A 15259-nucleotide genomic window follows, 5' to 3' on the forward strand; every position below is an offset into this window, starting at 1 on the left:
GATACATTATCTTAATGAGAGGACACCTCTGCATTTCTCCAGGATGACATCTGCGAGCAGACCTGCCTGCCTTCCCCAATTTGCTTACAGAGATCTGGGACAGGTAGGTATTTCATGTGGCTGAGCAGTAGTTGAAGGCAAACACGAGTTCTTAAATTGGAATGATTTGGGCTAACAAAGTAATCAAAAGCATGATAGTCAGCCCTATGGAAATTCAGCTGCCAAGCTTTCTTGGAAAAAAAGATTTTGTAAAAATGACATAAGATCCATTCCGGGGCTGAAAGATGATCCTTCAGTAAGATTTATTGGTAAGAACCCAGATAAAGCTGAGCAAAGCAGCCAATCTGATACATCTCCTTAGCATCCGGATTAATCTGCTGGGCAGTTTCGGGTGCTTACCCCAGAAAAAAAATGTAGACTTTTTCTTATGTATTTATTTTGCAGCTGCTATAGAAGCAGAGCCAATGTGCATGATGGTTCTTATGGATTTCTTGGACTAGTGATATTTAAAGATAAAGCTGAAAGCCCAAAGCACTCTAAATAGGCCATCCACCTTAAGCACCCCATTTACTGTTAGTACTGCACAGTCACAGTTACATCCTTTAACCTGAGCCTGTCAGATGACTGGGAAGTCAGCATTTGGATAACAGACTTAATTACAGGAGCCAAATAAGAGGGTTTTGAAGAAACTAATACATTCATGCTTACGTGCCTTGGAATCTGCCTCCCTCACCCACCCACCCAAGACGACACTTACATCCACGTGCATCCAGATTTTGTATTTCTTGCAGATGTCTGCAATAGCTATGAGTGGGTCAAAAGCCCCGTACACTGTTGTTCCAGCTGTGGCACTCACTAGAAAAGGAACAAATCCCTACAAGAAAGCACAGAGGTATTTGGCAAAGTCAGACAGCAGCAGCCCTAACTCCTCCCGTGCTGCTGGAGCTGGCATTGCTCTAATGGCAGACTGCACAATGAAACCACAAGTGGCTCCTAGAGGACTCAGTTGCTATGTCCCAGGGCTTTTTGTTCATTTAGAAACTAGTGATGTTACAGTTTCTACCTTAAGGTGGCAGCAAACTTCCAAAACAGTCTCTTCCATTAATTTAAGAGGCAGGAGATGGGTAAGGGCTCAAAGGAACAGTTCTGCTCACTGTCACCTACCCAAAACAAAAGGGTCTGCTCTATGTAACGTCACATAAAGCAAATCTTATCCACAAGGCACTTCAGTGCCCAAGGACCACCTCTTGGACTCCTGCTGCCAAATGCTGTGCGTCACCAAGGAGCACACAGTCACCTGCATTTTGCACTCTGAAGCCTTGAGTATGCAGGAACTTGCACCAGTGTTTTGTTTTCAGTTCATTCTCTGTTGACTGCATAAACAATACTCAAAGCAGTAAAGGTAGAGGGTGTTTATATTTATTTGCTGAACTGGGGCTTAAACAATCAGAAGTGTCTGAACTTCACTTTGCAAAAGGAAATGTAGCATCAGGAGATTTGTGTGGAGCTCTATTGCCAAACCAAGTAGCTGTATCAGTATGGTGTTTTTTCACCTTTGTTTTTGTTTTGCTGGGGGAGGCAGAAATACTAGTAAACTTAATGGTAACTTACTTTTTGTTTGGCCTCAAGAATTCTTCTTTCAAGGTCTGACGGAATCATTTTCCCTCTGGGAAAAAGAGAGTTATATTAGAAATCTTGAAATCATCTTTTGCTGTTAATTCTTCACTTCATAGTAAACCCAAAAAGGAACAAAGTGACATTTTTGCCCAGGGCTCATGAGGCACTGAAGAGCTCAGATAGACTCTGTCCGTTAGTCTACATTTTCAGCCTGCTTACTTTTTCAACTGATTTGCATCAACATGGTGATGACAACAGAGATGCTACCTCACAGACACCTCCCCTTCAAGACTGAGACAGCTCCGTGGAGCCTTCCAGTCCTGTTGGATGTTGAAGCCCTGGGAACTGCTCCTGATCCCAAGCCCAGGCTCCCAAAATGCTCCCTGGGTTCCAAACCTGTCTTAGCAGGCACAAAAAATGCTGGCTGAGCTGTGTGGCCCCAGCACTGCAACAGCTCCAGTGTAAGCAGCCCTCTCCATGTCCTGGTCCCAGGGATGGGCTCGTTTCAGGGTGACTGCTCGCAGTTACTGGTGCATTACATGTCCATATTTGCTTGAAGCAAGATGTGAGACAAAGTAATCAGTCCAGACTCGGATGCACTGCCAAGCACTCTGCATTGGCTGCATACAGTATTTGCAACACATTTAAAATGAACCATTTGCCTGAGATTCAGATTCAGAGGTAAAAGGCATGAAGGCCAATTTATAAAATCTCATAAATGAATTAGATGCAAGGTACAAACAGAGCTGATACTAGACTCTGAGCTTGCATTTCTCAGATTTAGCCACAAGAAAGACTAGCTGAGGTTACACGTAATGGTAAGACAGCTCCCCACATTACAGGAATAAATTCATCATTGGGTCTAAGTGTTGTCCATTTACATTTCTATATACATATATATATGTATATACTTAGAAGGATTTCCTAGTTCTTCGTATAGACAGACATTTCTTCCCTTTCAATACAAAGATAATTTGTATTTCTTCTTGCTATAAAGATTAACTTCTAATAACATCCACTAAAGCTCAAAATAGCACTTTGAGGAAAACAAAGCCACGACTTTTAGATTTACTTTTCAAAACAAACACAAAAACAAAACAAAGCAACTTTTTTTTCATGATCTTTAGATGGATGTAACTAAAATATCAATTTTTAGTAATAAGCTCCTGTTAAGCATGACAAGTTTTAATCCTTACACACCTCACAAGTCAGTGACTGGTTCGCTCAAGGATTCTCAAACCATTTCTGGGACTGGTAGAGGAGTAAAGAAAAAAAAATACTCCAAAGGAAGGCTCTGAATTCCTCCTATAAACTGAGATGTTAAGCTTTAATGGTTTCCCATTTATCAAAGACGTGCACACACAAAGATGGGCAGGTCCCTTAATTGCCAACATTTGTACCCAGAGGCTGACCAACCAGCCCCATGTCACACTGATTATGTGCAGGAACTCATGGCAGGAACTCAGAGTGCAATGCCCAAGCAATGCCAAACTTTACTAAGGAGTATGCAGAAGATTGGCTTCAAGTACAATATCTTGCTCTAAATTGAGCAAACAGCCAACGACACTGCAAGGCACTTTTTGTGTTGCCACCTGAACTCAGATGACCTGAAAGCCTTAAAATACATTACAAAATAATTAAATACTTCACTACTAAGGTACCTAAAAATACATCTTTATGCAAACCTCACTCAAATAATGCGGCAGGGTGGTTACATAAGATGTGCTAGGCAACACCAGAGGCAGAAGGAGGATGGCAAAAGAGACTCAGCAGCAGAAGAGCACTGTGAACAGCGACTGCTGCAAAGCCAAAGCATTCCCATAGTAAACACATCTGTGTACAGTCTTCACAGTTGTCATACCAAAGTGGAGTGTTTTGACTGAAAACCTGCAGTTAATGTGCTACTGCTACCAATACTGAGGTAGTAAAAGAGGCAACAAAGATGTACAGTTGTCCAGTTTGGGACATGAACAAGAAAATCATTTTATGCATGCTTTCCTGGTTGAAATTCAGTACACATATACACAGTCTCATGAAACAGCAAAGCCAGACAGCCTTGGTGGAAATGGATCAGGGTGGGGAGGAAAGGAGCCACCAAGAAGCTGCTTGGTCATGCTGAAGATGTTGAAAAGATCTCTTGGTGCTCCTTCACGCTCCTACATTCTACATCTTCACCACCCCATGTCAAGCACTGACAGCCTGTTTTGTGGTGCCTATAGAACTGCATGCAGCCTGCTGTGCTCCTCCTTTCCATGGGTCATCCTGCTGTTGGCCCATGCTGCCTGTGGAAAGGGAAGACCCTTCAAAGAACTGACTGCACATCCCACTGCAAGGGGCATGTTCCCACTATGGGAAATGCCATCCAGCCTAAAAGGATGGTGGGGTCATGAAATAATGCAATTATATTAGCAAATTCTCCACAGTATTTCACTCCTTTAAAATGCTAATTTCAGCTAACTTCAGTGTATCAAAATGTAAGAGTACCTTCCCTAAGAAAGCTCCTTTGTAGTTTCTCACCGGCATGTATGAATGCATGTAAAGATTGTTAGTTCAACTTTTTGTTTCAGGAAGAGATGAGAAAGAAATATGAAAAGTCCTTGAGGAAGAGAACTTCAAGATTTTTTATCAGCTCCTAAAACTGATTCATTAAGAAACCACAACTATAGTCCCTCAAGTGGGATAAATCATTGCAAGGCTGACTGAAGATGATAGCTCTATGAGTTATACTGTTGACTACATCCTACATGCTGCTGTCTCTGTGTTAAGCACCTGGTGATGCTCTTCCACGTACCAACAGAAGGAACAGCATTTGGCATCTTTACTTACCTTTCATCACATCTAATCAGAATCACACTATCTGTACCAATACCCAAGGCTGCAGCTCCTTTTTTCACAGAAAAGTGACTCTGAAAAAAACAAGTTTTATTATTATTATTTATTGCTTTTATTACTGTTTCTTATCCAACTTAATGAAACACTATACTCTTGAAAGCCCTTCCTCAAGATGGTCCATATAAGGCAGTAATTCTAGTCACAGACTTTGAAAACTGATCACTGTAATTTCAGGCTTCATATCAGGTCACTACAGTTTATTAGAGAAACAACAATTATTGGATTTACTTCTGGAATATTAAATACACAGTTGTGGCTGGTGATGGACTCAGTTCTGTTCTTGACGCACATCTTCACTGCCTTTTGCTTATATGTACAGAGCAACAAATTTGATTCACCAAAACAAAAACTTCTCCTCCAGAGAATTCATTCAGTGTGTGGCACCAAGAGCGACACTCTTCTGCTATTAACTACTGGCCAATTAACAGACTGAGAGAAATTACGAGAGCCTAATTGTGATCTCATGCCAGGGAAAGATAGTTAGCTAGTTATAACTCCCATTAATAGACAGAGCTATTGTAGTTTAAAATCAGGACCAGGCCATTATATTACTAAATCTATTACCTAATCTGTATGATAAAACATGGAAGTTATACATTAGAGTGCAAGTCAGCTGAATTTTCTCTTGCTCATCTTAACTTGGTTGGTTCATAATTCTAATTCTAATCCTAGTGATTAAGATCATGAAATAGTTTTATATAATCAGATTTTATCACCAAGAATCAGATATTTTTATTAACTGAAATCCAACTGTAACAGTACTGTCCAATGGAATTCTATCAACAAGGAAGATAAAAATCTAGTAAGGCTTTTCAGGTGCCTTCCTGCCAGTGCAGGAGTGGAGAAGCAGATCACAAACCAAAGGAATAAGCACTACCGCTGTATCAAGTGAATACTTGGCTTCAACAGTACTGCAGTCATCAGAGTGGTGTATGGAAGGAGCTGAACATGATGGTTATGTGTCAGCATCACCTACAGACCTTGAAGTCAATGGAACTGCACAGAGAGCTTAACAGCCCCATACAATAATGAGCACCTGAGAGAAATGAACGTCAAATGTACACCAGCTTTAAGACAGAGAGGAAGAAGAGCTGAGCTGTAACATGTGCCTTGAACTTAAGCCCTTAAAAAAACAACCGTGCTTTAAAAACAACTGAGGGGTAATTTTCATTAATAGTCCTGACTACTCTGCTTAAGGTTGCTCTATCTTCCATACTACTTAAAACAAATTTACTACTGTCATTTCCTTTTTTTTTTTTTTTTTTTTTTTTTTTTTCCTAATAGAAAATAGAACTATCCAAAGTGCCTTTAAAAGGAAATACAGATTGGAACAGTTTACTATGAGGAAGAAAATTAAGCCCATGTGCTCAAAGGCATCCACTGGAAAAAAGCCAAGCTCAGCTGCCTCATTGAGAAGTCTCATGGCACAGTTAACACAGCACTGGGAACAAAATGAATATACTGCTAATATCTTAGATGCCTGAAGGCTTTTTACACGCTGAAGGGAATTCAGCAGTTAGGAACCAAAACAGGAGGAGGAAAATACAGAAGGTAATACAGTTCCTAAGAAACTCTGAATATGAAATTGTTCAATCAGTGTATGCGGGTACAGACGTACGATTGCTGTTACATTTTTCTGTCTCCTGGAAACATCAGAGGAATCACAACTACCTGAATGGCTCCAGAACAGCCAAAATGGCACTAATTATGCAAAAAAAATGGTTGAAGGAGCGAAAAAAAACACACCGTTTCTAATGATGATGATTATTGATGATTATTAGGGTCTGTTTTAGAACTTCTGGGACTATGCTGACAAACTGGCTGTCTGCATAACCACAGGCAGACATAAAAGAATGTACAGATCTGAAAAACAGGAAGATATGCAGAAATGGCCCTGGTTAAGCAAAACTGCTGATGAATTTGGCTGGGCTAATGATGGGAAGGATATCAAATGTAACCTTTTTTAGAATACAGGGGCCACAATTGATGCCAGCTCTGAATCAAAAACCAGGCTGGAAGCAGTCAGCAGGATTGCAGTTCCATCTCTGTCTTTTGCTTGCCAGAGATAGGAAGACGTGCAGGTAGGAGTGGGATGTCACGGACCTTTGCACCTGGAAGACTACACATACACACTCAGAAAAGAAGAACTTCAGTTTCTGCCTGGAAAAAAATACAGCTGAAATTCAGTGGTGAATGAGCAGGAGGTTTTAGTCAACCTTAGTGACAGAAGTGTATTAATGGTCAGGAAAAAAAAAAAAGAAAGAAAAAAGAGTTGACTGAGCCCTATGAACCATCCCTCTGTCTGAAATCTCACCTGCTGTTGGGAATAAGCCTGATAGTCATTTTTTCATAGTGAGCTCTGTAGCATCAAAACACACCACAAATTTCTTACAGGTGCAATAACACAGTAAGCCTGTTGGAAAAAGGAAAAAGTGGTGCTGCTCAAAACGTTTTGATTTTGAAAAGAATGACATTCTTGTCTTGAATGAACGGTGCTTCCATGTGCAGATGCTTCTATTTTTACAGCTTGCTGAATTATTCGCTCATCATCTGGCATGGCTGAAGCTGGTAGAAGAGCCATCCTCGTGCCGTGGGCCCAGAGGCCACAGCTGGTTTTTCAGGCTGCAGCTTCTCCCTGCTCACATAAATTCAGAGTGACATGAACTCCCAGACGCTGAGTAAGCTGAGCTACCAGCAGCCGGTACCTCCCTGAGGGCTGCAGGTTGTGCTGCTGCACTCTGGTGCCCTGCAGACCTGGACATTCAGCCTCATCCCACCAGCAGAGCAGGTAAACATGTTTTCCTCTCCACCTCCATTGGACATGATGCAAGATCCCTCTTCATTTTAACCATTTCAGAACGTGTATCTGGTCTAGAGTAACCATCTAGGCTTCCTCAGCAGTGGGGAAGAAAAGAGTACATCTGTAGCATCCCTGAGGCTCGGGCACCCATTTTAGAGTAGGATGAATTGTCTTCCAGAGATTTCACTTTTGATTGGCTATAAAAAGCACACAGACTAACTCAGATTATCTGTTTACACTTTCGTTGATTAAAATGAAGCAACATGAATCCTATCTCTAAAGTCCAATTGTAAGCCATAGCTTTTCCTTCAGTTATCTACAAAAAATTATCCTGTGCCCCATCACATTTTAAATACACCATAACAACATATGTTTGCTATTGTTTCCTTTAGCTACTGCTATTCCATTTTTATCAATGGACGAATACTATTCCATTTGTCAATGACAGAAAAGATATTCACATTATTAACGTTTCTGCATAGCATACTCATATTCTGATCTTTAGCATTTTTGAAAGATGTAATAGTTCCAGCCCAGCAAGACTCACTACCTTTTTTCTTTTCCTGTGCGGACAGTTTTATAGTATTGTCTGTGGATGAGAAGTGTGGCTGTGAGCTCACAAGGACTCTGTGGCAGTGCAGAAGTCCCAAGACACTGACCAGAAGAAGGATTAGACCTAATGACAAATGACCCCCCTGGAAGAGGCTGCTCCTTAGCATTGTTCTTCTGGAAGGAAGTTTACTTTCATTCAAGTGGAGTTAAATTTAGTTGCTCCTCCTGTAATACCAACTTTTTCACTGTCTCCCTTTTGCTTCAAATACCACAAAGCAAAGCTTTTATAATCACTGAGCATCACGCAGCGCAAAGGAAGAATGTCTAGATCCATGAGTTTGAATTTTAGTTTCCTCAGGGAGAAACAAAACCACTACTCACTCTGTAACTTGTGGCTTCAGAATTTGATGCCACCAAATGGAGAAGAGGCTCTCCAGCCTTCTTCACCTTTCTCTGAAAGCCCCACAACAAGGCCACTCCTTGTTAGACGTCCCTCCAGGTACCTCTGGCCATCCCCAAAGCCGACACCTTACACCCTTAACTTGTTCTCTGCACCTAAACTCTTCACCTTCACACCTCTTTCTCTCTTAGACTGTGACTCTTCATTCTTTTTACCTTCTGGGTATGATCCCTGCTCCATGTTAAGAGACTGCCAAGTGGAATGGCCAAAGTCATCAGGGAATGGGTGAAAACACACTTGCCTTACAGACAGAAGGATCAATAAAATATTCTGAGAAGACAGGTCTCCTTTTTAGGGTGTTTTCTCTGCACTGAAAAAGGGATGTACTCAGTTGAACATTCTTTCCAGCCTAAGCCAATGCACAAGGATGTAGGAGGTAGCCTTCATCTGAGATTTTTCACTGTTTGTGAAACAAAAGACTAAAATAGGTTGCTATAACTGGCATCACTTTTACCCATTTGAGTCAAAGTCTCCTGCGTCACGAGCAGTCCAGAACAGCTGCCTTGAAGGACATTGCACTGCTCCTACACCACTGCATGTTCAGGAATGACTGATGATGAACGGGTGACTACAGAGGACTAAATTAAGACCTGAATGCAAGAGCGCCTCAGTGAAATTATACGTGAGTCAAGCCTGACCCAATCAGTTATACCGTGTCTCGGTGTCACTGGTGAAACAGAAACGATCAGGAGTAAGGACAAAAATGTCACAGCCCTACTGAACTCGGGGAAGACCTGGTGAACATGCATATGCAGGGCTGGAACAGTCACATAACCTACTTTAAGCTGAATGTAGGTTGTGTGTGCCAAGAGGCTGGTGCCTCTTAGTGGTTAAGGCACAGAAGTAGATGAACTTCTCCCAGAGGTGATATAAAATAACTAAATTAAGGAACATTTAAGTTCCTAATTTGGATGCTCTGAGTCTCACTCCAGAGATGCTTCTCCTCGCTGATCGTACAGGGATTGAAGCTCTCACTTTAGGCACATAACGCACTCCTAAATTAGGAAGGGAATTACTTAGGAGCTGTGAATTACTTTTCCCTTCCCCTCTCCTCTCTGGCAGCTAAACGATGGCATCTAACTGAGGCCAAATTCTGGTCATAGCAATATCAGTGGCAATTGTGGAGTAATTTCACCTATAATAGCGGAAGCTCCACATTGGTAGAAATGAAAATAGAGTTTTGTCTGTGATGCTGATGTTCTTGACTGAGAATTACTAATACTGGAATCTTTGCTTCCAACTGAAAATCTCAAGGAAAAAAAAATAAAAATCAACATTTCTAATAAAATCCAGTGACTTACAGCTTTATTATTATAGCACATGTACAGTGTAGGGAAGTGACAGCATTTCATTTACAGCCTGCTTGTTCCACAGCCATTGTTGTACAACAGCATGCAGCTGCGACAGGGAGAAACGAGAGTCAGACTGGGGAGTCTGAAAGGGCGCAGAAGATCAGCATGACATGATAAATGAGACAAATGCCATCCTCGTGTCTTACTGCCTGTTCAAGTTCTGCATGACATTTCCTGACTAAAAAGGGACTGTGCTTCCGGATCTCTGCATCCCTCTTCTGTTCTGAAGGTTAAACCCTAACCCTTGTCTGCTGGGCAATTAAGGGTTAAAGGACCCTATCTTCACCTAGTGGGGTTTCTCAGCTTCCCTAGCAGATGTGCTATCACATACACTGCTTGAGGGAGGGACAAAATTGCAGTTTTGGGATACTTTTAAAATGTAACATTTCAAATGCTATTCTGGGGATTCACTGTGTATTTGACTTCGGAATGTTTAATTTGCTAAGGGAGCTGCTTCTTCCTTGGCATGAAAACACAATTATTAAAGCTCATTTCATTATTTTGAGACTGATGGCACAATTTCGTTCACTGTTTAACATCCCATTGCTATGAATACAATGAAATTCTCTAACGATTAATAAGATTTGTTATTTTAAATAATCACACTGAACCTTATTTGCAATACTTATTAGGTTTGTAACCTCCATATGAATAATGGATCTCTAGCTGTGCAGATAACTTTGGAGAGCTGCAAAGCATTTGCAGAATATTTTTGTCCAATTGCTTTGGGGACAATTATTCTGCAAACTGGAGCCTTCAGTCCTGCATTGCATCCCACCCCATGAAAGACACCCTTACAGAGATTGCCTCCCAGGAATTTCTGATCAGCTCTTAGGACACTGAGCTCCTCACACTAGTGTGGAATGGAAGCATGTGCTTCCTAAGTCAAAAAGGCAGCCAGGAAGATGTGAAGCAGAAGGTACAGCAGGCTGCTGAAACCAGCCATCAGAGTTCCTTCTGGATGAGCCCATGAGAAATTTAATAGGTGACCATGAAGCCTGAAGGAAGCTCACAGCCCCTCTGGGGACAGCCTCCTTTTCCCTTCCTCCTGTACCACCATAAGCTGCAAAGTGTTTGAAATGGTCCTAAGTCCCAAATAACCCCCACAATACACAAAAAACCACGACTTCTGCTTGGCTGCTTGTAAAGCAAAAAGCTGCATTTCCCCAACACGGTCCACTCAGCCCCCTCATGCCCATCTCCCTTCCTCTCAGCATTCCCCACTCAGCACACAGCCAGTTCCTGTTGGCATCTGGATGAGCCCTGTTGTGCTGAGGGTTGTGCTCAGAGAGTGACCCCCAGCGAACCCTGTGCCCCGCAGCATGCCACTGCTGCCTGGCTGTACATTGCACTTCAGCGCTACTGTCTTTATGTGTGTTATTACCCTCTCACTACATAACAGCAGGAGTGGTTCCAGCTAAACGTATTCTCATTGACAGAGATCTGTTCCCCTTGGACACATGGCACACAGAAGCCCAGTGCTGTGCTCTCCCTGTTTGATGTGGTCTCTCCCACCCATACCGCATTTATAGACTGGAGGCAGAGGAACCAAAAGGGCAGTGTTTGTGGAGCCTGCCCTCCCTGGGTCCAAGCCACACAGGAGCTCACAGCTCATTCCTCCATGGAGCAAAAAGCCAGCCCCTTCCCAGCTCCTCATCACCAGTGAAGGAATAACAGAAATAAAGGCAGCTGGCTACCAATCCCTGTTTAGCTACTTTGCTCATCAGGGATTCATACAAGCAGATGTATCAGACAGGAAAAAACAGAAACACATACGTGTTCAGATGTGAAGGCAACCAGTCTGGGAATAGCTGCCATTCCTTTTTCTTTAACTTCTGGGAACATCTTGAAACGTGCAATCAACATAGCATACATGTTAGATATGGCACCACCTGGAGTCCACAGTAATACACTGTTACTTTTTCTATGCAGTGTAACATCATTGCAGTATAAATGACAAGTCTTGCTATGGTTTTCCTGACTCTCATGTTAATCTTTCTGCCCTGTGTTAGAAATGTGTATTCTTTGTCCTGCTACTCCTCACAGCCGGGTGGTACAATAACAGGTCTGCTACACACAAGGAACAATTTATGCATAAAACACTAATGCAAAAAAAGATTGAGGTTTCCTTTTATCTTCTTTTTTGTTGCAATTTTTCCTTTAGTCCCTAGTTTTATCTACGTTCCATCTATACATTACCCCCACTCCATGCCATAGATGCCAACAAGGCAACTTCCTGAGTGGCTTCTGAGTGCAACCTGACCTGTGTTCTCCCTCCTGAAGCAGAGTGATGCTTCACACCCTGGCTCTGAGGAAACCCACACTGTGTACCAACAGACACTATCTTCTGGATAACTAGAGAAGGAGGAGAAAGGAAAAGGGGTCATTCTACTAAATACTTTTCTTTTTATCCGTCCTCCAGTGGGAGTGAGGGGAAAAGGTTACCTTTCCCTAGCACTGCTGTTAAGTCACCAATGTACACTGCTTTAAAATACTCATCTAAGAATCAGATGACAGGTCATCCTGTATTTCTTTCCTGTATTTCAATCCTCAATGCAGAAATCACAAACATGCTCTTCATTTTGCATTTCCAAGACTGTTACCGAGTCTCTGCATCTAAAGCCAAACCGCAGCTGGCTGCAGATTAACACTGCATGAGCACTATGGGAATATAATGCAGAACCTGAGGCACTTTCACATGTGTACACACACAACCACACACACAAACATACACACACACATAAAGCCCAACAGCTTTATCCTGTATATATAGTACACACATATGTACACAAAGATGATTGTATATCTATGTTTATGCACATATATTTATAAAACTAAAAGGTGTATACTGATCATGGTTTTTAAATGAACAGGTTTGACTGGTACCTAACTTTTGTCCACCTAAAGGTGGAGGAGCACAAACAAGCACTGCCAGGCGATGGCTTGGCTCATCCCAAAGGCAGCTGGGATAACGTGCACCATGCACATACACATCCACTCTCTCCACTGAAAAAATGGGAATTGCTGTAACAAGCCCAGGGTGTTGCCCTTCTCTTCTACCCAGGGTCTCTGCTGTAGTTTCTCCCTGTCCTCAGTCCTGGTGTGACACCTGGTGACCCTGTAATGGGAATGGCACTGCAGGTATATGGCTCAGAGCGGGTTGGGGGCTGCTTCCTCCTTCCCTTACAGTACTATCTCCTCTTTTAACAAATAAGGGAACATGACACAGAGACAGGTTAAAAGAAAATATTCAGGTTTTCAACCCTAAAATAAGCAAACATCATGCAGCAGCTACTTTTGATGATTTAGGTGAACTAAGGTGTCCACATAAAAGAAATTTGGCCTATCTTGTCCAAAATCACTAGGCTCAGCATCAAAAGAATCAAGAATGAAATGTTAAGTTTCTTCAATGCCAGGTTTTCCTACTATTTTTAACCTAGTCTTTTAACCCTAAAAAAGTTATGAACAATAAGGTTGCATTCTGCCTTTAATTTTGTGGCTGTCTACACTCACCATTAATTACAGCCAACAAAACAGGGCAACAAAATCTGAAGACCCTTGTCAGGCCTCTGTGTTCTGCACGTGCAGTGTACAAGAACAAGAAGCTCTCAACAAGAAGTAATGTAAACTCATCTCTTCCTCCACCTCTGCAGAAAGGACCAACCCCAGACTCCTGCAGCAGCTCCCACATGGGTGGTCAGATGCCAGCAGCCAGCTGCTGATGAGCCCTGCTGGAACTTCTGCACTTGGAGACTCAACAGCCCAGGCTCTTGTCCACAAGGTCTTTCCTCTGTTTGGTAGTCCAGATGCTCTTTCCCTCTCCATTAGGTCACTGAGCTTTCTTTCTGAAAGAGCTCCTATATCACCAACTATCAGGCTGTTCTCTTTTGACATGCCAACATGCTGTGCCCAATGTAAATTCTTCCAATTTTTTTTGCAATATGGGGAGAAAGATGGGCTAAAATTTTTAGTTTCGGAGACAAAAAATATAAATCAAAAGACAAAGTGGAATGAATAGAATGAAAGCCTTAATGTAGTGCTTCAGTGTCAATGACTTCTCCACAGCCACCACAGGCATTTTCGTCTTACTGATGTGCCCACACAGAAGCAGGTCTAAGCCTCCAGAACCCAGAGGAAGGAGCCCTCCCAAGCCCCCACTGAGCAGCATGGCCATCTCACACATGGAAAGTTAACTGCTTACTGCACATGGAAAGTTAACTGCTTACTGCACAGTTGGTGGGACTCTAACTAACCATTGAATTTACTCCAAGGGATATCCTATTTTTTCATCCTCGCTCCAATTCCCCCTTTGGTGATGGGTTTTTCTTCTCACATTGGATTTCTTGGATGGGATTTCTTCTCACATTCTACAACATTCTTTCTGTTTCATGCACTCTACAAAAAGTGGGGGCAAGGCCGGTGTCTGTTCTGATTATGTTTCCCATGTGCCATTACAGCTGCTCACAACGCTGTGCAATTTGCTCAAACAGACCCTCTTATAATCAAATCCCTGAAATTCAAGAACATGCAAAGCTTTATCTCAAAGAGGCTGCTAGTGGTTATTAGCAACGTTCCTTGTGAACATGCATATTTAATTACGTTTACTCTTTAACTACAGGGGATGTCACATAGCATAGTCCAAGAAGCAAGCTTGAAATATCATGTACCAGGTGAAAATATCCCATCGCCACAGCCCCCTGGCCAGCCAACCATCTCTCTCATTTTCCGTAGCGTGACATATTCCAAAAGTACAAACACTGGAGCAATTTCATAGGTGAACCTGAAATGTAGTAATGCCCACATTTAATGCTTTCATCTTAACACTGACACATCTTTTTCCAATACTGCATTACACTATAGCCTCAATATACTCTGTCTCATACTGAATAGACTTCTGTTTAAAATATTGCTAATCTCCCTTCTGACTTGATGTCAGATGTCTAAAAGGAGAAATGCCCAGAGCTCTAGAGACTCTATTTCCATCCACTTCAGTAAAGCTGCTCATGCCCACCTCCTCCAGGCTCGAGGCTCTGCCCTGAATTCAAGAGATGCTGGCCTGAATCAGATCTCCTTTGCCTTGCTAAAGCCTGCATGCTTGTCTTGATGCACACACATCAACAGCCCCATTCATGACAACAAGACAGTGCATGGAGCTAAAGAAGTGCACAAAATGCTTCCTAGCCCCAAAATGCAAAAAATTACCAAAAGTGTTCTAAATTCTGCATCTCTTTCTTTTAGGAAGCAATGGTTCTGACAGCTTGGTGTGTGAGTTGTACCTATTTCCTATACTTAAATACAACTCTTCTCACTGTTCTCTTAGCAAACCTTTCATTTTACATACTTATGCATGCAAAATACTAAAATAATTTTTCTGTACAATTCTGGGGAGATTAGCAAAGGAAAGCTATGACATCATATCTCTATGATCAAATTTCAGAGCCTATAGAACGCTGTGGAAAATCTCCATGCTGGTAAACATAGAAACCACTTTAATAGCAGACAATTGCTTTTCCAGCAATCCTAACGTAATTTTTTTTCTTTCTTTCATTCAGCTACAGCAGCTAATACTGTACAGTATAGCCATAA

At 42.0% G+C, this 15259-nt stretch overlaps 1 protein-coding gene across 1 annotated transcript in view; it reads right to left on the minus strand.

Moving 5' to 3' along the window:
* The window catches only part of GAD2 (glutamate decarboxylase 2), a 32325-nt gene that overhangs the window by 11979 nt on the left and 5087 nt on the right, over nt 1-15259 (minus strand). Inside the window, exons 6-10 of the mRNA XM_015853319.2 lie at nt 14341-14453; nt 11450-11565; nt 4444-4523; nt 1612-1666; nt 758-874 (exon numbers count right to left, since the gene is read on the minus strand). Coding sequence (XP_015708805.1) covers nt 758-874; nt 1612-1666; nt 4444-4523; nt 11450-11565; nt 14341-14453 — 481 coding nt within the window. The remainder of the gene's footprint in view (nt 1-757; nt 875-1611; nt 1667-4443; nt 4524-11449; nt 11566-14340; nt 14454-15259) is intronic.

The sequence above is a fragment of the Coturnix japonica genome, chromosome 2, assembly GCF_001577835.2.
Source record: "Coturnix japonica isolate 7356 chromosome 2, Coturnix japonica 2.1, whole genome shotgun sequence".
NCBI lineage: Eukaryota > Metazoa > Chordata > Aves > Galliformes > Phasianidae > Coturnix > Coturnix japonica.